This window comes from Lactuca saligna, chromosome 9 (assembly GCF_052625555.1).
Source record: "Lactuca saligna cultivar CGN05327 chromosome 9, ASM5262555v1, whole genome shotgun sequence".
NCBI lineage: Eukaryota > Viridiplantae > Streptophyta > Magnoliopsida > Asterales > Asteraceae > Lactuca > Lactuca saligna.
The window spans coordinates 25235422-25256689 of record NC_136425.1 but is presented as its reverse complement, the minus strand read 5'-3'; the positions used below and the strand labels follow the sequence as shown (position 1 = coordinate 25256689).

The window sequence follows — 21268 nt, the reverse complement described above, 5'->3', positions numbered from 1 at the left end:
AAATTTGATCCTATCGTAGTGGTAGCAGTAGTACAATCCCTGCTCATATGACTAGTTCGGCCGCACTTGAAGCAGCCCGAACTCCCTGTCTTGCACGCCCTCTCATGCATCTTGCCGCATTTGCCATGCCGGTTGCGGCCCTGCCGGATTCTCGATTTGTGCTCTGACACCTTGGGCTTCTTGCTCAACAAACTCCTAGGGGCTATACCAAACCCATCTATGTCATCCACTTGAAAGTTTCACTCTCACTCTTGTAAATGACACAAACATACAACAACACTCTGAAGATAAAAGAAGACTTTGAAGTTTTCTTATGTTGGTTTATAAAGAGATTGGCCGTTGGTTAATTAGTAAACATAAAGAATTTCACCGAGACTTAGATCAACTCATATCGAAGGGGATCTACACAAAATGCATGGGGATACATGTCATAAGTAGAGGTTCATTTATATATTTTATTACTTATTTGAAAACATATGAAACTTTGTAATTATTTCCTTTAGTATATATATATATATATATATATATATATATATATATATATATATATATATATATATATATATATATATATATATATATAAAGCATGAGGTCGTTTAATTTATAATCATATAAAGTTAGAAACGTGAAACATAAACATATAAAAATACATAAAGAAATATTAAACACATAAAATACATAAAGAAAGGGCCAAACATTAACTGAAATTGGAATTAAAACATAAAGACAATAAAAAAAAACATAAATGCATAAAGGTATAGAGAAACAACCATAAAAACAAAAAGAAACGACAATAAAATCATTATTAAAATCAAATTCATTGTGGTGTTTATAAACCAAATAGAATATGAAATCGAATTTCAATTTCATTTTCAGCTAACCAAATAAAATATAAAACTGAATTAAAATTTCTAACAGGTTCCACTTCTTTTATAATATTTTCAGACTAACTAAACTTATATAAAAGAATTACAATATTAATGTCGCAGTATAAACACTTTGAAATTTTAAATGGATTGGAGATGGCCAAAACAATATATGAGGGACCGTAGTGTAATTTACTCAAAAGGAAATGAAGTCCCGGGTGAAAAGGGGGGAAATTTGCTACTACATCAGCCAGCCCTACTCTCCCAAAAACACAGCGACAGCGGAACTTGAAGAATGCCATCGTTTCCTCATCCAGGCTCCGTTACTGTATGCGAAATCAACAGAGACCTAAGTATAACTTCTCTCCATAATGCGTATAATCTACAATGGATTTCGAATTCATTTGCTGATTTTATATGGAATCCATTGTCATTAACAAATTTCAACTTCTGTTTTGACTAATCATCAGTTACCGCTGAAAATCTTTCGGAGGATCAAGCGAAGGAAACTTATGGAAAAGTTCTTGTAAGCTTTTCATCCCTTTTATATATTGATTACCATCAGCGATTGGGAGATTGATATTCTATAACATTTAGGGAGTAGTATTCAGTCCAATTCCGTATCAGTTAGATTATCCAGCGTCGCCACATCCAGATAGAGGCGTAGAACTTCCAGTGAATCGTTTATCGCGTTTACTTCAAGCAGTCTCTTATGGTCCTCTTAAAAGCCTTCTGGGTCCTGATGATGTAAGTATCTCGTATACTATCGTATAGAGTAGTATATTTTGTGCCTAAATTAGGGCTCATATGACTCAAATTAGTGCATTCAATTCCACTAAGTTGGTGTTTGAAGTGTGATTTCCAAGCTCTCGAAATGGATTTGGAATTCTGTAAAGTGTAAACATCATAAATTTGAATTTTGTATCAGCTATGGATTGATATTTGCTTTAACTGCTGCTCATCATGAATTGTGAGCTGGTAATTTTTAAATTCCATTCCAAAGTTATGAAAATAGAGTTCCAGAAGTTCTGAAATGAAAATGTAAACATCTTACTCATGGAAGATGACAACTGTGAAAATTTAGATATTACATAGTAGGTGAAACAAAGATATAACGCTACTTCACACACAAATAACAATTTTGTCTCTGCAATGTTGATAGGTGTGCACTCTTCTCTAGTAGTAGCTCTCACTTTTACATCTTTGGATTTGTATCTCTGTGGTATGGATGATGTGAAATTGTTTTACTATTACATTGATCACAAACTAGGTAGTTCTACTGAATCAACTTTTTGGTTTCATTTTGAAACTCTGCAGTAAATATCCACTACCATTCTCTTATACCAACACTTTTTCCTGTCAATTCCTTGCTTCCTAGACATGTTACAAATACTTGCTACATAATCAAACGTCTGGATTTTTTCTAAACACAATGCCCTTATACCCATCATTGTGCATTTTTTATTTTGATAGCATTATAGCAAGTCTTTCTTTAATTACTTCTACCTGAACCTAATATAAATATAGCTGAATGAACCAAAAGATAAGATATAACCACTAAGATGCACATAAATGAGATCCAGAAATGAGTTATTATTTATTAACACAAAAGAGCATACTTGGCAGATTAAAGAAGCTCGTCCTTGGTTTACTGCAAGGGGATCATGATTTATAAGTTTTTTTTTTTTTTTTTTTCATTTGTAAGCATGCACATGTGGTCTAATTTTGTTCTTGTTAATTAAAAATTCGTAGGTGAAATTATTGCCACATGTTGATCTCAAATGTGTTAGTTGGCACCAAAAAAAGGATATTCTGGCATTTATTTTTGCACGGAATCAAGTAACTATTCGTGATTATGGAGACTCAGGTGAGAAACTTACTGAAATGAGCAAGCAAAACAGTTGATTTGGTATACTCTCCAGATTCATTCACAATCTTGAGATCTGATTACTTGGTTGTTCACCTTTTTTTTTTCTATTAGGAGAAGGCAAGGACCCCTGCATTCTGATGAATGATCTTCAAAGGGAAGCTAAGCTCTTGGAATGGAGGCCAAATGCTGGGAAGACACTTTCAGTAGGCTGCAAGTTAGTATATTTGACATCCATACCCTTGTACTCTTGGCATGTGGAAGCTCATGAGTTTCTATTAATGTATAAACAGGGGTGGAATTTGCATTTGGTCTGCTTCATATCCTGGAAATACTGCATGTGTTAGACCTGGGGTTAATTCTGGCAGCCAGTCTAGAGGTTCTGGAGTTAGATGGACTCTTGTGGATTTTCTTCGAGGCCATGGCGATGAACAAATAAGTGCACTCTCATGGAGTCCTGATGGAAGATATCCTAATTAGCTTTTGTTTTGCTTGCATGCTGGTTTTCTTATTCAGTGCTACTTGGATCCGTTTTGAAATTTTGATTTTTAGAGTCTTTTTGCATGACCAAATTTATAATGCTTCCCTTAACGTATCTTCACATATGTGGCTTCTGCTTCATATGCGAGCTCATCGTTCACAATATGGGATTTTGCTCAAGGTATATTCTTATGCATGTTGAGTTTTTCAATATACCCCAGAAAAATAAATTATGACTATGCTCTTGTTGGGTTTTTTTTTTTTAAAAGGAAGTTAAAGGCGTATTTCTCTTTTCATATGTAAAAAAGCTAATGTATTAGAACTTACTAGAGATTATGTTAAAAAGATGATCTTTGTCCACATATTGAGCTTGATATAAACAAATTGTTGTTGTGGGTATTTGTACAGGGGTGGGCACACCCATTCGGCGAGGATTAGGGAGAATATCACTGCTAAAGTGGTCTCCTACTAGAGATTACTTCTTTGCTGCAAAATTGTAATGTCATTTATCATTGGACTCAGATCTATATTCAGTTGATATATTCATTCAAGACACATATTAAAAAAAACTTTGGCACTAAAGCAATTATCATGATGTTATGTAGTGATGGAACATTCTATCTGTGGGAGACAAACACATGGACATCAGAACTCTGGTCTTCAACAAGTGGCTTTGTCACGGTTAGTTTTTATTGCATATACATCACACAATATTGCTCTGGTGCATGTAGATATGATATGTCATGTAAAATTGTTGTAGTATGTTTTTCTTGACTTTTAAATATTCTAAAGCATGTTTTTCCACTGTAGCCTGCAGCTAAGTGATTTATCTCCTTGATCTCTGATTTATTTAGATGTTTTGGTAATTGCTGCTATATATGTAGGGAGCAGCATGGGATCCTAATGGGCGAATGATTCTTATTGCTTTCTCTGAATCCTTAACATTAGGTTCTGTTCACTTTGCTACAAAGCCTCCATCACTTGGTATGTGTTGTTATCTTCTCTTTACTCTGTACTTACACTGATTTGACTGAAAGTGGCATTTCTATCTATGCTTGTGTTTGATCTGAAGTTGCTAGAGTTTCAATACCTTTTGATATTAATGTTAGATTTATGTTGCTTCTTTGGAGTTGGCCTTTATATATCACCATTCTTTATTGTTGTCTAAATTCCATATTTGCCATTTCTCATGATGATTTTCATTTTCCTCAGATGCACACCTGCTACCTGTTGACTTGCCAGAGCTGAAATCTTTGACCAACAGGTAATTACAAAAGTTGCCTTCTGTTATCTATTCATTCTAGTGCTTTATTATTATTATTATTTTCTTTTCTTGATCAATAAACTTTTATTGCTGATAGCTTCATCTAATTTACTTTTCAATGTAAAAGTAAAACATATGCAACTTACACCTTCTTAAGTTATGGCAAAATTTGTAGAAGATTGCATATGTTTTTAGGTAATGGTTGTTGAAAGCCGTTGGTATATGTATAGGTATAGAAGCATGATTATCTGTCCTGTTTATATTTGGTGTTATCTTTGTACATAATATAATTTTTTGATGACTACTAATAAAATTTAGCAGAGGCAAAGTAAAGAATAAATCCTTATCTCGTTTGTAAGTTGTAATTGATAATTGATTGATATGACAGTGGAGGTATTGAGAAGATAGCATGGGATGCTACAGGGGAGCGTTTGGCTGTGTCATATAAAGATGGAAACGAGGTGTACAAGGGTCTCATCGCCATATATGATGTTAAAAGGGCCACAATCATAACCCCCTCATTAATGTATGTCACTCATTTTCATTCTTTGCATAATAATAATAATTAATAAAAGACTTATTATATCCTGTCAATATAACATATACTAGTATATTTTCTACATAACAACAAACTATACCCAAAAAGGTGGGACATGGTTTTTGTCTGCAAAAGTGAAAAGTCTCATCCTCGTCATTGAAAGTTGAAAGTAGTGTTTGTTTTCATTTTTTTTTTTTTTTTTTTTTTTTTGGAATTCAGTGGGTTCATCAGAGGGCCTGGAGAGGACCCGAAGCCTCTAACATTTTCATTCCATGACAAGTACAAACAGGGGCCCCTGTTATCGGTTGTAAGTATTGTATTTCTAGCACCCATTTTATCAATTTAGCCACTCATACTCAACTATTATTAAAATAATTAATAAATAATGTTTGTAATTATGCATTGCAGGTATGGAGCACTGGAAGTTGTGTCACCTACCCCCTCCTGATTCGTTCCCATCTCCTTGCTTAGCCCACCTCACCTATTTTCAATTTTCTTCACTTGTACACTTTCTCTCCAGTTTTGCAGCAATCACGGGCATTTGATTTGTAAAATATTATCAGAAGGAATGGAATCTGTGTCAAAGGATTTAATTAATTATATATATGATTGGGTATTTTGGTATTTTAACAAATAATGGAATTGAATTGAATTGAATTGAATTATTTCCAAACATGGAAAGAAAATCTCAAGGACCAATTAACTTCCCTTTATTTGGCATCAAATGAATATTGAATTCCTGATCAATATGTTTGATAGCGACCTAGTGGTTTATCCTTTATCCTAATCAGATGAGAAAAAGTTATAAAATGTCAAGTAAAAGATTGATTGATTGTTTAATCTTCCAAGTCAATTTAATTCGTGTACACAATTTCACTTTTTAGAAACTTTATCTATGGATTGAACTGAAGGAAAAGATTGCTTCCACGCTTGGACATAACCCGATATAGATTCATCATTTTGTTTAGTTCAGCCCATAACTTTACTAATTAAAACTGGTAATTTTTAAAGGCATTGTTTAGACGAATTCATAAGTGATATTTAAAAGTATTAATTAGAAAATATTTATACATATTTCCTTATAAAATATAAACTTTTGTATATATCTTCTCATTGGGCAATATTAAAATATTAAAAGTATGAAACCATACATCTAATACCTAATTAATTAACAAACGAAACGTTATACTGATAAAAAAAATATCAAAATAAACGAGATCAAAAGTTTAACAAATACAAAAACTGTATATAAATAAAATCCATGATAACATTTGCAATTTTTCATACAAAATAACTAACATTGATTCACACAAACAGAACATAAGGATTGTTTTGCTTTGTCATATGTAACAAATTAGGCCTAAGGGTTCAAAGAGTTGTTTGAATGTGACATCGAAAGTGATTAATCTTATTATTTTTATAATTTAGAAAATATAAGGTCATGTCCCAGATTTTAATGGTATGCAGGGTATGGACTAAAAACATTTGAAAAATAAATGGAACGAATTATACAGGATTTTCATTCGAACCATATCCAAAAATAGTAATTTACTCCGGTAATTAAATGCAAAATTTTGGTGAATGAAGATATAACCTATGGCAGCAAATGGGGGTGGGTTGGTGGGGTCCATTAACTAATTAATTTTTGTGGAGATGGATAAGCTTTGCTTACGTTAAAGCAAAGACAGAATATAGCATCTCTGAAGCCTCTAAAATTCAAACCAAACAATCAAATCATTAATCCGTTCACAAAACGCCTTTCTACCATTTCCTCAATCAACAGCGCACACATGACACATTTCATTTAAAGGATCTTCATCTTCATCTTCTTCATTTAAAGGCCATCTCTCTAACTCTGTAAGAATCTTCTTTTCTTGTCTTCAATTTCATCACTAAATAATTAATGATATGCTCTTTTCTGTAACGATCGATGTAATTAAACATACATACATACAGATACAATATTGCTTTTTCTGATGACTATACAGTATCAGTAGCTAAGTGCAAATTTGGATCCTCAATTGCTTGTTTTGAGAATATTTTCCTGTCGTTGCTCTTTTTGTGTTGTTTATTGAGAGTTGACTTTTAGTTCTGATTGAATGACTTTCTTTGGCTCTTCAAAACGAACTAACAATTGCTATTCACCTTCTTCAATTCTGTAATCGATGAATGATTTTTTGCCCGATATCTACTTCCTTCAAGGCTTCAACCCCAAAGTTACGCACCTCCATTGAAATTTTTAATTCTAAAAAATAGCTACAAGGCTTCCATTCGATAGTCAAAATGTGATTATATTGTCACCAAATTATGTTATTTTGTTATGAAAATATTAAACATATAGTTTTTTGATTTAATGGTATTAAGATGTGATTGGAACCATAAATAAAGATGGATACAAGAACAGCTGTTGGTTGGTATATCTCGCATTGGTGTGACATAGTCTTATATGTTGGAGGTCCTTTCTCTGTAAAGGCTTTTTTGGAGACTAAATCTAAGGACTACATGTATATATCTTTTATGGTATTAAAGTTGACATTTAGCACCCTCATTAACCGACACATCCCTCTATCATCTTTGAGTCTCCGTCTCTATAGGAGTGTTAACATATCATGGCAATATGATCTATATATGTTGGATTCATCCATCTCTTCATACAAACTCTTTTGGTGAAATAATCTTAGGTTGTATTTGGCGCGCTACAACTAACTGATAAACTAGTTTATTTTTGTGTTTCTTAGATATCATGTTTGGCAAACAAAAAGTAGCTTATAAACTATCTTTTTAAAAATCTACTTATACTAGCTTTTAGGAACTTTTTTAAAATTTTTCAAATATACCCCTTAATTAATTATATAAATATATTCTTTTAAATGTTTTTTTTATGTCATTTTATATTTTTTAGCAAGTTTTTCAGTTAGTTTTTAGCTATCAACTAACCTTTTTATTTAACAAATAGTTTTTCAGCTATCAACTAGTTGTTCAGCTAGTACGTCAACCATAGTCTTAGACTCTAAAATATCTCTTACACTTCAATCATTAACATTATCTTTTACACCAAATTGATAAAAACTACTACCATTAAATCATCTCAAACTCATTGCATTATATCTAACACCAAAAAGAATACATTTTTTTTAGAATACACTTCAATCGTTAACATTGTCTTATACACCAAATTGATAAAATTGGCAACATTAAATTGTCTTAAACAAATTACACCATATTTAACACCCTAAAAAATTAAATGGGTATGTTTGCCAAAACTAGTTGAAAGTTGAAAACTATAATTTTTGTTTGTGTGAAATTGTTTGACAAAGTAGCTTAAATGACATAAAAATAAAAATTATTAACTCATCAAGTTCTCGAAAGCTATGAGTTTTTTGTATTAAAATAAAAGTTTTAAATTCGTACTTCTTAACGATATTTGTCTTTAATTCTAATTGTTTTTCTTAAAAACTTCTTGCCGAAAATACACTACATATATTCCTCTTTATCTATCTTTTATAGTTTTTTAAACAAAACAACCCTTATATTCATTAACTTTTACATATATTTTATTACAACAAACCATGAGTTTAGAAACATCGAGCACAGTGTGTATCAAATTTAGCAATACACATTACTATTGTATCTTGAGAATCAACATTACAACCATTTTTTAAAAGGATTCTTCCAATCATTTTCAAAATAATTTCAATTGTCTTTTCTTTATAACTAGAAATTGTCTCTTCTCCGCTTCGCGAGAGACGAAGTCCGAGAGTCTATTTATGTCCGCTTTGTGGGGTGTAATATATAAATTTTCTATTATTTTTTAAACACGTAGACCATACGTTGTAAAAAAAATTATGCATAACGACCTTTTATGTAAATTATAGGGACAATTTTGTAATTTATTTCTACACAACGACTAAATTTGCCAACATACGAAAGTATTGTGGCCAAAGTCTTAAACCCATAGAATATATTATTTAAGCACATGGACCATTTCTATAAAAAAAATTTGCACGAAAAGCTTTTTTGTAAATCATAGATACAATTTTTGTAATTTATTTTCTATACAGAGACCAATCATGTCAACTGTGACCAAAGTCTAAAACTCGGACGTAAAAAAATGGACAAGGACCTGTTCTGTAAATACATGGACAACTATTGTAATTTATTTTCTATATATGGACTAAACTTGCCAACATACGAAACTATTGAGGCAAAAGTCTGAAAGCAAAAACTTTTGTGGTAAAACTCAAAAAGAAAAAACTATACTATTCATATATATGTTACTTTTTATAATTAAAAGGAATACTTTTATAATTTATTTTCTATATAATTATAAACCTGCCAAGTATTGTAGTCAAAATTTAAAACCAAAACGTAAAATAAATAAATATATAAATATATAAAAACAAGAAAAAATTTTGTAATTTATTTTTCATATAAAGACCAAACCTGTCAATATATAAAATTATTAAGGTAAAATTCTAAAAACCAAAACTTTGTGGTAAGCAAAAGAAAAATATTATTCATGGATTGCTTTTTATCATATGTAATAATTTATAATTGTATTGTAAATGTTATAGACATATCAATTAAATTCTTTAATAACTTCCAAAAAGCTTTTTAGTTAATATTTTTAAAAACTCAAGAAAGAAAGTTTATCGTATCTATCATTAATAAAACAAAATTTTCATATTGTTTTTTATAAATCATTTGTAGATATTGTCTAGTTAAGTGGTTAAAAAACTATATGTCCCACTTATTAAAGTTAAAAGAATAATTAAAAAAAACTTATTTAGAGTTATTTAGTCAACAAGTTCGTTCAAAAAACTTTGAATTGAAAAAAATATAAAATCATCAAATATATTTATAATAATGCATTCGTTGTTGGCCACTAACCACTATAGTGCACATCATCATACTACTTAGTGGTAGCTAGTGGTCATTATGAATTGTCGTGCAAACCACGAAAACCATATTCAATAGATTTTTGTTTTTTCTCTCTAACTTTCTCTATCTCTTTCTACAATAAGAAATATTTTTTTTTATTTAGAAATAAAAAATAAAAAGGTTATAGTGATGGGTATATCAGATAATTTAAGTTTTTTTTATGTAAAAAAGCCATGAAAAAACTCAATATTGATGCTAGGGGGAGACACATTTTTATAGTTTATTAATATTAACTTTTATATATTGAGAGCATATATTTATTTGTCTTTTCTATTGATCATTATATATATATATATATATATATATATATATATATATATATATATATATATATATATATATATATTAATTTATAGTTTTTTATATTTTTTATTTATTTACTCATTAAATATTTCTATTAAAATTTTAATGTGAAATATAAATTTATAATGATTATATAATAGTTTTAAGTTTTATTTTAACTTATGACGTAATAATTTTTCAAACAATATATTATAATATATTTAATTATTCAAAATATGACTTATATTTAAAAAAACAACTAATTAAACAATAAGGTTTTACAAAATCATATTTTAGATAAGTAGAGATAAATTAGCTAAAAAGATAATAATTTTAATTAATTAATTAAAAAAAAAAAAAAAAAAAAAAAAAAAAAACTAGAATTTAGACAGTAATTTAACTTTTAATTTCATTTTTGTACCAACCCGTCCTTTTCATTCCTCCGGCGACATCATCAAAACCGCCACCACATACCGCAATCAAAATTTCAAAATCAATGATCAGCTCTCAACCAAAATCGACCATGCAGCAACCCTGCGACGAAGACACTGCTGAAAACCCTGTTAACCTTGCGATAAAATCATAAAACCAAAATAGACCCTGAAGAAAACCCGTTGACCCCGCCCCCTTCAAAACCCTGAGATAAAGACAATCTGTTAGACTCCCACATTGACCCTTCGGAAAACTATCAACTGAAATTGATGTAGAAAACATATAAGGAACGACAGTGGATTTCATCGCCGGGGGAAGGGTAGGTGGGTTGTGTGGTTCTGGTTCTCTCTCTCAGAAACCAAATCAGAAGGAGGTGGGGTTGAGAGGGAGTTTGGGTGGATGAATGGTGAGTTGCAGAGAGGAGAGAAGTCATTGATGGAGAGAGGGAAAAGTGGAGGAATTCGTTGTAGCGGAAGAGGGAAAAGGAGAATGTCGCCGGTGGAGGGAGGAGGAAATGCTCAGGTAGGCGGTGGCTTCCGGACCGATGTAAAACAAAACCCAAACCCAGTCCTTGTCCTTAAGCACACATTCGACCGGTTGAATAGGTAAAAAGCGGGAAAAATTAATAAACTGAAACAAAATTAGATAAATTAAGGGTTAGAATTGTAGAATCAGAAGAAGTTTAGTGCGTATAGTAAAACTATGACATACTCTGTTGTCATTCCTTGATATTAACCCTTTGCTATGCCTATTGCTTTCAGATCCTTATGTAATTGTTGTTAGTAAATAACTTATTTATAGGGATTATCTTAAGCAATTTATACAAAAAATGGTGAAGTCACTGAAGTGTTTTATACAACTGTTTTGTTAATGGAATGATACAGAAAGCAAGTTAATTTATTTAAGAGTGTTGTATTTTTGGAGAAGAAATGGGTTCAAGTTCAAGAAATGAGGCTGAAACTGTAAATCTAATAATAGTTGGGCTTCTTCTTATTGGGCTTTCTACTTTGATTTACTGCTCATCAACTTTGGGGGATACAAATACAAAAGGAGATAAAACAAATACAAACGCATTGCTTCTTGTAAACGCTTCACAAGATGAAGGATCCACAAGGAAAATACCACAAAGCCTTTTTGGTGTTTCCTTTGAGGTACAAGTAACAAGTTTGCTTGCATTTTGTTAATTACATATATATAATAGTTATATTTTCATCATATATGTATTTGAAAGTATGAATACTTAAATTACCAGTGATTTTGTATTTTGTAGGAGATTAACCATGCTGGTGTAGGTGGGTTGTGGGGAGAGTTAGTAAGCAACAGAGGTAACTTGTCAAAAATACTTTAATAATAATATTTAGTAAACAATAACAAACAACCATTAAAATATAGTTTTCATTATCAACTTATGTGTTGTTAGGTTTTGAATCTGGTGGAAGACATTCTCCTTCGATTATTGACCCGTGGTCAACGATTGGGAATTATTCATTAGTGAAAGTATCAACAGACCTTTCTTCATGTTTCAACAGAAATCCTGTTGCATTGAGGATGGAGGTGGTTTGTGACACCAGTTCTTGTCCAGCTGGAGGGGTTGGTGTATATAATCCTGGATACTGGGGGATGGTAAGAATTACAACCTACTTTCATTTTTTTTTTTTTTTTTTGTTATAGCATCCTACTTTTATAGCATTGAAATACAACACATTTGTAGTATTATTTATTTTTTTAATCATTATTTGCAGAATATTGAAAAAGGGAAGACGTACAAGTTAGTTGTATATATTCGTTCATTAAATCCAATAAATGTAACCGTGTCATTGACCGACTCAACTGGAGTGCAAACACTGGCTACTGTAAATATCATGTGAGTATTTATAACGGAGCAATTTTGTAGAAATTATGAAAAAGGGGTATTAAAGATTTTTTTTATTATGGTTCTTTAAGAGCCAATGATGTTTCAAATTGGAAAAAGATGGAAGTTGTGTTAGAAGCAAAAGTGACAAATCATAATTCAAGACTACAGTTGACAACTAACAGAAAAGGAGTCATATGGTTTGATCAAGTTTCTCTTATGCCCATGGATACATACAAGGTATGTTTTGTACTCGATATTTAATTTACTTTAATTGTAAGAATACATGCTACTTGCCTTTTTTTGTACATTTGTACTTTTACTATTATATTTTGCCAATAATTACTCCCTAGATATAATTCTGATTCTTCATATGTAAATGTGATTCTTCATATATTGCCAATTCTACAATAAGCATATAGAAAAAATTCATCATATAAATTATACATTTTGTAAAGGTGCTACAGACAACCAAATTTCTTTTTTTTTTGGGAGCAGGGGCATGGTTACAGAAATGATCTTTTTAAGATGGTTGCAGATTTGAAGCCAGGATTTATCAGGTTTCCAGGTAAATATGGTTATTTTGATTCATTCATAATATATTTTTAATAGCTCATAATTAATTTAATAGCATGTGTTGTACATTAGGTGGAAGCTATGTTGAAGGAAACTATTTAAGAAATGCATATTGGTGGAAGGATACTGTTGGACCTTGGGAAGAAAGATCTGGACATTTTAATGACATATGGTCTTACTGGAATGATGATGGACTTGGCTACTTTGAATTTCTCCAGGTGACTTTAATCATCTTGTTTTGTTAATTCAGCTTTCAAACCCTAATTCTCATTTATTTAAAAATAAAAAATACTCTGTGTTACAGCTGGCAGAAGACTTGGGTGCATCACCAATATGGGTATTGAACAGTGGTACTATAGCATTCTGTTTTCTTTAACTCTACTCTTTAAACACACTTGTTAATTATTCCTCTTTTTTCTTTAACTGAAAGGATTCAGCCACCAAGAGGCAATCGATACCTCCAACATTACACCTTTTGTACAGGTATTTTTTACTTTCAATGTCACAAACTTTAATTTTAATCCCCTCTTAATATAAGATTATTTTTTCAGTTTCATTAAGAGGTTGATGTTTTTTGAATTCAGGATGCTCTTGATGGAATTGAATTTGCTAGAGGTGATTCGAATTCAACATGGGGATCTATTCGAGCTGATATGGGACACATAGAACCATTTAATTTGAAACATGTTGCTATTGGGAATCAAGATTGTCAAATGCCACATTATCGTGGTATGCATTTCTATCTACTTTTTTTAGTTTTAGTTGATGTATGTATTTAAAAAACTTGTTTATTATCAAGGCAAATACTATCTTATTTCTCATTTTGCATAGCAAATTACCTCAAGTTCTATGATGCTATAAAGAAAGCTTATCCAGACATCAAAGTGATCTCTAATTGTGATGGATCAAGCACACAATTAGACCACCCTGCTGATCTGTATGATTATCATGTAAGATTCTTTCTTCAACATTGATAGAGAATTAGAGATAGTAATTTGATCCACAAAGGGGTGTTTTTTGCTAAAATGATTTTTTTTTTAATTCTTGTTAGGTCTATGTAAATGCGAGAACGATGTTTTCTATGGCTCATAAGTTTGATCTTACATCACGAATTGGTCCAAAGGTTTGTAAAATTGAGTTCAAAATGATTAGAAAAAGATATATATTTTTAATTATGTGAAAAGTATGTGTGAGTTGTGAGAGTGAATGATTTCAGGCATTTGTAAGTGAGTATGCTGTGGTAAATGATGGTGGTTCAGGAAATCTTTTAGCAGCACTTGCAGAAGCTGGATTTCTCATTGGCATAGAGAAGAATAGGTTTGTCTTTTTTTTTTTTTTTTTTCCTAAAATGTTAATTACATAAACATATATGAGACTCTAAATAAATAACAGATTTCATTTTGTCCAGATTAAGTAAAAACAAGAAGCAGACATGTATAGCTGTCCACATTAAGTTCTTAACCCATTAAGCTATAGTATATATGGGTGTTCCTTTTGACTTGGTAGATAAACTCATGAAAATGATTGCAAATTTCTAAAAAGTTACAACTTTAATACGGAAATACACATTTCCCTGACTTTCTCTACTAAATTGTTCTTTCTATCTTAAATGAAAAAGAAACACACATATATACAGCTTAACAAATTAAGTCATGTCCCTCATGAAGTTCATTAAGTGAAAAAGAAACAACACCCTTCTCTTTCTAGAATCCTAGTATTCTAACATGATTCTTGTTGCAGTGATATTGTTGATATGGCAAGCAATGCACCTTTGTTTCTGAATGCCAATAACAAGGGGTATATACGTTTTCAAAAATTCTATTCGTGACTAAAAATTATCAACTATTTTGTACAATGAGAAGTTGTAATAACAGTATGTTATTATTCTCTCTTTTAAGGTTTGTGCCAGATGCAATAGTGTTTGATTCTTATCGGGCTTATGGAACACCAAGTTACTGGATGCAACGGTTTTTCTCAGTGTCAAATGGTGCAACTCTTCTTCATTCAGACCTCCAAAGCAATTCATCAGATTCACTTATGGCATCCACTATTTTGTATCAGAACCCAGTGGATAAGAACAACTATATAAGAGTAAAGGTAAACTTTAATCCTTTTTACCTTAACCTAACATGGGTTGATTTTGAGTAATTTCTTTTTCAGGTTTTAAACTATGGGAGTAACCAAGTGAACATGAAGATAGCAATTAAAGGGTTAGATACAAGCTTAATAGACTATTCAAAGTCATCAAAAGCTGTGTTATCCTCCACTAATGTTATGGATGAGAATTCTTTCCAAAATCCAACCAAGGTGTTTATTTTCTCTTATATGACTTAATAATAACTTGATAAATTAAGTTATGTACATGTTAAGTTCATTAAGTGAAAAAGAAATAGGGCCTAACTTTTCATGGGCATATCATGATGCAGGTTTCAGTGGTTCAAAGCTTAATCAAGAAACGTAGGAATGATATGAATGTGGTACTCCAGCCAAATTCTTTGTCTTCTTTTGATTTGTTAATGTTGTCAAAGGATGTTGTACAGATTATTGCAATGAATGATATGTCATATGTATCATAGATTTAAAAGTGTAAATCATTATCAAAGGTCTAATGTAATTATGAAAAGCATAATGACTATAAATAAAATAACTTTTTCTTTAATCCTAAAATCTATCGTTTTCCATTGATATGTTTTGCTTTTTGCTATAGGCAGATGTTTACATGGTTTCGACGTGTAAGTAATCAAGCCACCAAAGAGGCAAAGAGCCCCTCATGATTCATGAACCACTCATATTGTTTACTCATTAGACCATAAGGTGTCTAGCATACTGCATACCGTGGTAAGATGCAGTATGCGGTAAACAACGCACCGATGACCAAAAAGAAAATGCGGTAAGGGTTTATCGTGGTATGCTTTTGCCGCACCCTTCTCCCCTTTTTGACCATTTGAAAGTAGCCGTTGGCTATTTTATTTTATTTTTTACATTTTCCTATAAATAAAACTTAACTTCTCATTTTAAAATCACCAAACAACACAAAAAAATTTCTAGTATGTATTTTGTTTAACTAATGAAGTATTTTTCTTTTATTATTTTTAATTTATTACATTTTATTCGATAAAAAAAGTGTGGTAAGGTGTGCTATGACACCCACCAGTTTTGTGGGGTGTGGTAAAAACTGACGTGTCAATAGAAAAGTGTGGTGAGTGTGATATGATACCCACCATCCTTATAAAAATACTTAAGATATGTGGACGTAGGATCTTTAAGTTTCAGAGATGGTTGCTATTGCATTGCCTCTCCTTCACAAGCCTGATTCTAATGGTTATGGTACAACAACAGTGAACCATTTGGGACTTGACTATGAAAATGGCTCTGCGAAGACGCTTCTTTAGTGTTCTTCTGGCAGATGAAAGCTAACTAGTTAATCAGAAAAAGAACAACAATGGCTTGTAGCATTTCCTATTGATTTGTCTATGGGATGAGCTGTAAAAGAAGGCTTTATCGTCTAAAGGCAGGGGTGAGCTTTCTCACTATACCTCGTTCTTCTTTTATCCCGCATGCTTTCTTATCCATGTTTCGTAAATTTCGTACGTAGATAACTAGAGTTACTCTGACTAGTTTTTTAGTGCAAAAAAGGACCAACAACGATCCTATCCTAAAGAAGGAGTAGGAGTAGAGCTGAGAATCTTTTTTTATTCCAGCTGAGAAGACTAGTAAAAGGAGGGATCAAGAATGTTATATATTTCAGGATCAGTTGTCGATGAACAAATCAGAATTGCCTCAACAAAAATAGATGGAATGGGGCCTAAAAAAGCCATTTCAATTCATTATCGATTAGGTATCAGTGGGACCATAAAGATAAAAGAATTAACTAAGTATCGGATCGACCAAATTGAACAAATGATAGGTCAAGATCATGTTGTTCATTGGGACTTGAAGTAGGGAGAACAAGCAGATATCAAACGGTTAATTTCCTTTTCTTGTTATTGTGGAATTCATCATCAAGATGGATCACCCTTACGTGGTCAATGAACTCGTACTAATGCTAGGACTTGTCGCAAGCAAATTCGGAAATGAAAGTAGTCTACCAAAAGCCTTGGTACTTGTATGATCAATCACACTATTCAATAGCTCACTAAAATTTTGATTTGGGATTTCATCAGTTACTAATGTAGGGGTATGAAATCTTGTCTAACATGGAACACTTAGATCACAATAGAGTACTTGGGGTTGATGGGGCATGTGAAAAAAAACGGATCATCTGATAAAGGAATGGACGAACGGATCAAGTGCCAAAGGAACTGATCATGCAGACGGGGGTTTGGAGCACATGGAAGAGGTTTGGAGTGCTTGGGAGTGATATGGAGCAACAGAGGGATCTTGTTGTGCCATATGTTAAAGGGATGGGCCAAGAAGGATGCTCTTGCGCCATAATGCTCCCTGTTGCGCCATGAGGTGTTCCTCTTAAGCCATGGGGTACTCCTCTTGCGCCATGAGGTATGCTCTTGTGCCATGCATGTTCCTGTTGCCCCAAGGTGGTGGTGTTGCTCCAATCTTGATGTTCTTGTGTCATACTTAATGTGACATCCCCAAATTTATGGTCATTTTAAAAATTTTATTTATGCTTATTTGAAAATCAGAGTATTCATTTTTAAAGAAATAGGATTGCGGAATTTGTTTCCAAAAAACATGATAAATATATTATCAAAGCATTTCCCGAGAAATGTATTTTGTTTATATTAAAATTGGGATGTCATCGTCAATACATAAACATAAGCATAAACAAACCTTACATTCATTTACACTAGTGATTTACACCTCATTTAATCTCTTAGTGTAATGTAGTTTCGTATCGATACCTGTGATACAAATAAACTGAGTTAGTTGGGTTGCAAAACCTAGTTAGTACATAGGGTTTTCAACCCACAATAATAAAGTTATTATGTTTCATCATCAAATAATTAATCCAATTACCCATCCCCGTTATCTTCTTTATTTCTTAAAGATTTACCCTAAGAATCATTTATCATTCACTCATCCATTCCTAAGGATTGTCCTAAGAAATAGACACGAAGTCCATTGTTGCCTATGGCCCAACTGCCAATGTTATCTATTAGGCCCAACTGCCAATATTATCATTTAGGCGCAACTACAACGATTATGATGTTCTTTATTAGGCATAGTTGTCGATATTATCATTTAGACGCAACTGTCAGGATTATGATGTTCTCTATTAGGCATAGCTGGCGATATTATCCTTTAGGCGCAACTGCTAGGATGTTTAGAGTACATCGTAGTTCAAAAACATCTACAGGTTGTGGCGCAGCTGCCAATGTTCATCTATATGGCACTAAGTTCATAGATACCAATGTTCATTTATATTATCTTTCATCCCTCATCATTCATCTACCCATCTCTACCCAATATTTTTGTAGGTATAAAATACATATACAGTTTAAATAAAATAAAACATGTTTATTTTGTTCATCCAACATGGATATCAAGAACATAAATAATATGCACACATAGCACGTAATTTATATTAAATACTTCATATATATGTGTAAGATGAAAGTAATTATGCACCCACTTGTTAAAGTGATGATTCCAAACTCGGACAACGCTTCACTTCTAACAATTTTATTTTCCTCCGGCGAAACTAGGAGGTTTGGCTAGGAGCCGAGCTCTGCGGAGGTAGAACTTCCAAGCCAAAAATCTCTTCTTCTCAGAGCATTTTGGTGCTCCGGGACTCGTCTCTGGTACTTGGAAGTTGCTAGGGATTGGTAGGTAGAGATCGGGAGTGTTGAGAGAGAAAGAATGGGTGAGGTGTAGGTTTTTAGGGTGATTTGCGTCTCTATTTATAGGCTAAGTTAGGTGCGAATACAGGGCGTTCCCTTGCTGAATGTTGGGCATTCGTGGCCAGGTGTCATCATCTGGTGCTAAGCTGTGGTGAGGAAGTAGTGGCTCAGATCGCGCCACGTGTCCCTCGCTGGTTACCCCAAAAACTAATTATCTTTTAAAAATCGTAACTTTTGCATACGAACTCCGTTTTTGACGTTCTTTATATTCACGCGTAGGTGGTGACGTACTCTACAACTTTCATTTAGACTTTGTCGGCTAATTTTGACTTTATTCTTAAAGTTATATTTTAACAAGCCTTAACAGGTTAAGTCCGTTAAAAATTCATAACTTTGTTATCCGACGTCCGTTTTCGTCTGTCTATTTATCGTTGAGCTCCTATTAACGAGATCTTCGATTCTCGTTTAGGTTGTGTCGGCTAAAAATCGATCGATCTAAAATTCGATTTCGGGTTGTACACTGCTATGCTAAATCTTAGAAAAATCATAACTTCCTCATACGAAGTCAGATTCGGATGTTGTTTTTATGTACATTCCCGATTTAACATATACTACAACTTTTTTTGAGATATCTAAGGCTAAAGAGTATTTTATCGCAAAGTCACTTTTTACGATTATCGGTGTCGTGATGATTTTTGTAACGCCTGTGTTTCCGGGATTGCCATTTTTAGCAATGTAATGGTCTAGGTTAACCTTTGTAACCCGTTTTGAAATAATATAAGTGTATTATTTGAGTATTATGTGTTTTGTGCTTAATTGCTTAATTATGTGGTTTGATTAATTAAGAATAAAAATAAACGTAAAAATTTAAGTGTAAAATAAACTTGATATCTTTAGATAATGTTGTAGTAGTTGAAACAAGGTTTCCGAAGATATAAAGAATGCCGAAATCCGAGTGATAACGAGGAAGTTATGACATGTCGAAGTTTCGCGACAGAACCGGCAACGCTGAATAACGTAAAAAAAGTGAAATTTACGTTAAAGCGATATTTAGCCTTAGTGATCTAAACGAGAATCGAAGATCTCGTTGTTAGTATCAAAGCGATAAAAAGTTAGGCGAGAACGGACGTCGGACGAAGAAGTTATGAATTTATAACGAAATTTTCTGTCCCGGCCTATTAAAAATAAATAATAAAAATAAAGTCAAAATTAGCCGACGGAGTCTAAACGAAAGTTGTAGAGCGTACTCACCTTTCCGTTGATATAAAGAACGTCGAAAACGGAGTTCGTATGAAGAAGATATGAATTTCCGAAGTTTATTAATTAATTTGTATTTATTTTTAAATCAAAATTCGGAAGCATTATCCGAAGGCGAGTCACAGGTCTGATCCAACTTACGCGCCACGTAGGTGAGTACGCCCCGCGTACTCCGAAGAGTGTCGACACTTCGGATGACGCATGCGCTTACGTTTCTGAGGCACGTACGCCCCGCGTACGAGAGGCTTCCAGCCTCCTATAAATAGGATGCGAGAGCAGCCGGCCAAATTGCTAATTTCCTCTCGTTTTTGTGTCGAAGCTCTGCGGTTTTACCCCCGAAGCCATCCCGAAGCCCCAGTAATATTCCCGAGTCTCGAGATCCCGAAGATCCCGAGAAGTGCGGTTTCCGAGCCGAAGCTCTGCCCGCGAGAAGTTCGATTTTTGTAGAGATCTTCCAGATCTGTTGAGGATTACTACTTCTGCAAGCCATAGTGCTGTCCGATCATCTTCTGATCAAGTGAGTGTGTAGTTAATTTCTTCTAACGCATAATTATGAAGTATTTTATACGAAATACGTGTTATGTGTATAATTTTGTTGTTATGTGCGTGAATGTATATTCACTCTTTTCAATCTCATAGATCTGAATTGTTTTCTATGAAATACGTGTTATGTGGGTATGCCTCATCTGTTATGTGAAATATGTATTGGATGAAAATGCTATATAGGTTTTAAACTATGTATAAAAATATATATTTTTATCTACTAATATGTTGGGTAGAACATGGGTAGATAGTTGGTGCGTAATAAACAGATGAGAGGCCTCGATGTTGTTGTTGTTGACCTAGTTATTCAGCGGAGTATGGATAACGACCACAGACTCCTTCTAGACAGTCTCGTGGAACGCTAGCAGGTTCATAACCTGTAGGTGTTGTGAACGATGTGTTCACCGGTGTACTCTATCCCCCTCATGGTTGCCTTTAGGATATCTATTGTTGAGGAAACCCCTTAGCAGTAATGTCCGTCCCGATGAAAATCCTAGATTAGATCCCTTGAGATAGATGTTGTTTTAGGGATGTAAAGTGAGGATAACGGGAATGGGTAATCGGGATAGTG

At 32.8% G+C, this 21268-nt stretch overlaps 2 protein-coding genes across 2 annotated transcripts; both read left to right on the top strand.

Moving 5' to 3' along the window:
- Positions 1-1084: 1084 nt before the first annotated feature.
- LOC145018705 (Transducin/WD40 repeat-like superfamily protein) lies at positions 1085-5653 on the top strand. The gene is made up of 14 exons (XM_078976561.1): positions 1085-1220; positions 1338-1393; positions 1465-1614; positions 2620-2734; positions 2849-2951; positions 3028-3205; positions 3341-3395; positions 3623-3710; positions 3820-3895; positions 4099-4198; positions 4427-4478; positions 4867-5004; positions 5236-5323; positions 5425-5653. Exons 1-14 carry the CDS (start codon positions 1163-1165, stop codon positions 5485-5487), a joined length of 1320 nt encoding a protein of 439 aa, XP_078832687.1. The 5' UTR covers positions 1085-1162; the 3' UTR covers positions 5488-5653.
- A 1063-nt stretch (positions 5654-6716) lies between these two features.
- LOC145014675 (alpha-L-arabinofuranosidase 1-like) lies at positions 6717-15758 on the top strand. The gene is made up of 18 exons (XM_078973107.1): positions 6717-6873; positions 11556-11822; positions 11942-11996; positions 12092-12294; positions 12414-12535; positions 12616-12763; positions 13022-13091; positions 13172-13317; positions 13404-13449; positions 13530-13582; positions 13684-13828; positions 13931-14049; positions 14151-14222; positions 14316-14416; positions 14840-14896; positions 14998-15196; positions 15260-15406; positions 15526-15758. The coding sequence occupies exons 2-18, from the start codon at positions 11601-11603 to the stop codon at positions 15673-15675; spliced, it is 2055 nt and encodes a 684-aa protein (XP_078829233.1). The 5' UTR covers positions 6717-6873; positions 11556-11600; the 3' UTR covers positions 15676-15758.
- The last annotated feature ends 5510 nt before the right edge of the window (positions 15759-21268 follow it).

Excerpts from the sequence above, each read along its gene's own strand:
- LOC145018705 (XM_078976561.1), top strand. The coding sequence starts at position 1,163 with ATGCCATCGTTTCCTCATCCAGGCTCCGTTACTGTATGCGAAATCAAC. Across the intron at positions 1,221-1,337 it reads CGAAATCAACAGAGACCTAA|TTACCGCTGAAAATCTTTCG; the intron begins GTATAACTTCTC and ends ACTAATCATCAG. Across the intron at positions 5,005-5,235 it reads ATCATAACCCCCTCATTAAT|TGGGTTCATCAGAGGGCCTG; the intron begins GTATGTCACTCA and ends TTTGGAATTCAG.
- LOC145014675 (XM_078973107.1), top strand. The coding sequence starts at position 11,601 with ATGGGTTCAAGTTCAAGAAATGAGGCTGAAACTGTAAATCTAATAATA. Across the intron at positions 13,583-13,683 it reads ACATTACACCTTTTGTACAG|GATGCTCTTGATGGAATTGA; the intron begins GTATTTTTTACT and ends TTTTGAATTCAG. Across the intron at positions 14,050-14,150 it reads CTGATCTGTATGATTATCAT|GTCTATGTAAATGCGAGAAC; the intron begins GTAAGATTCTTT and ends AATTCTTGTTAG.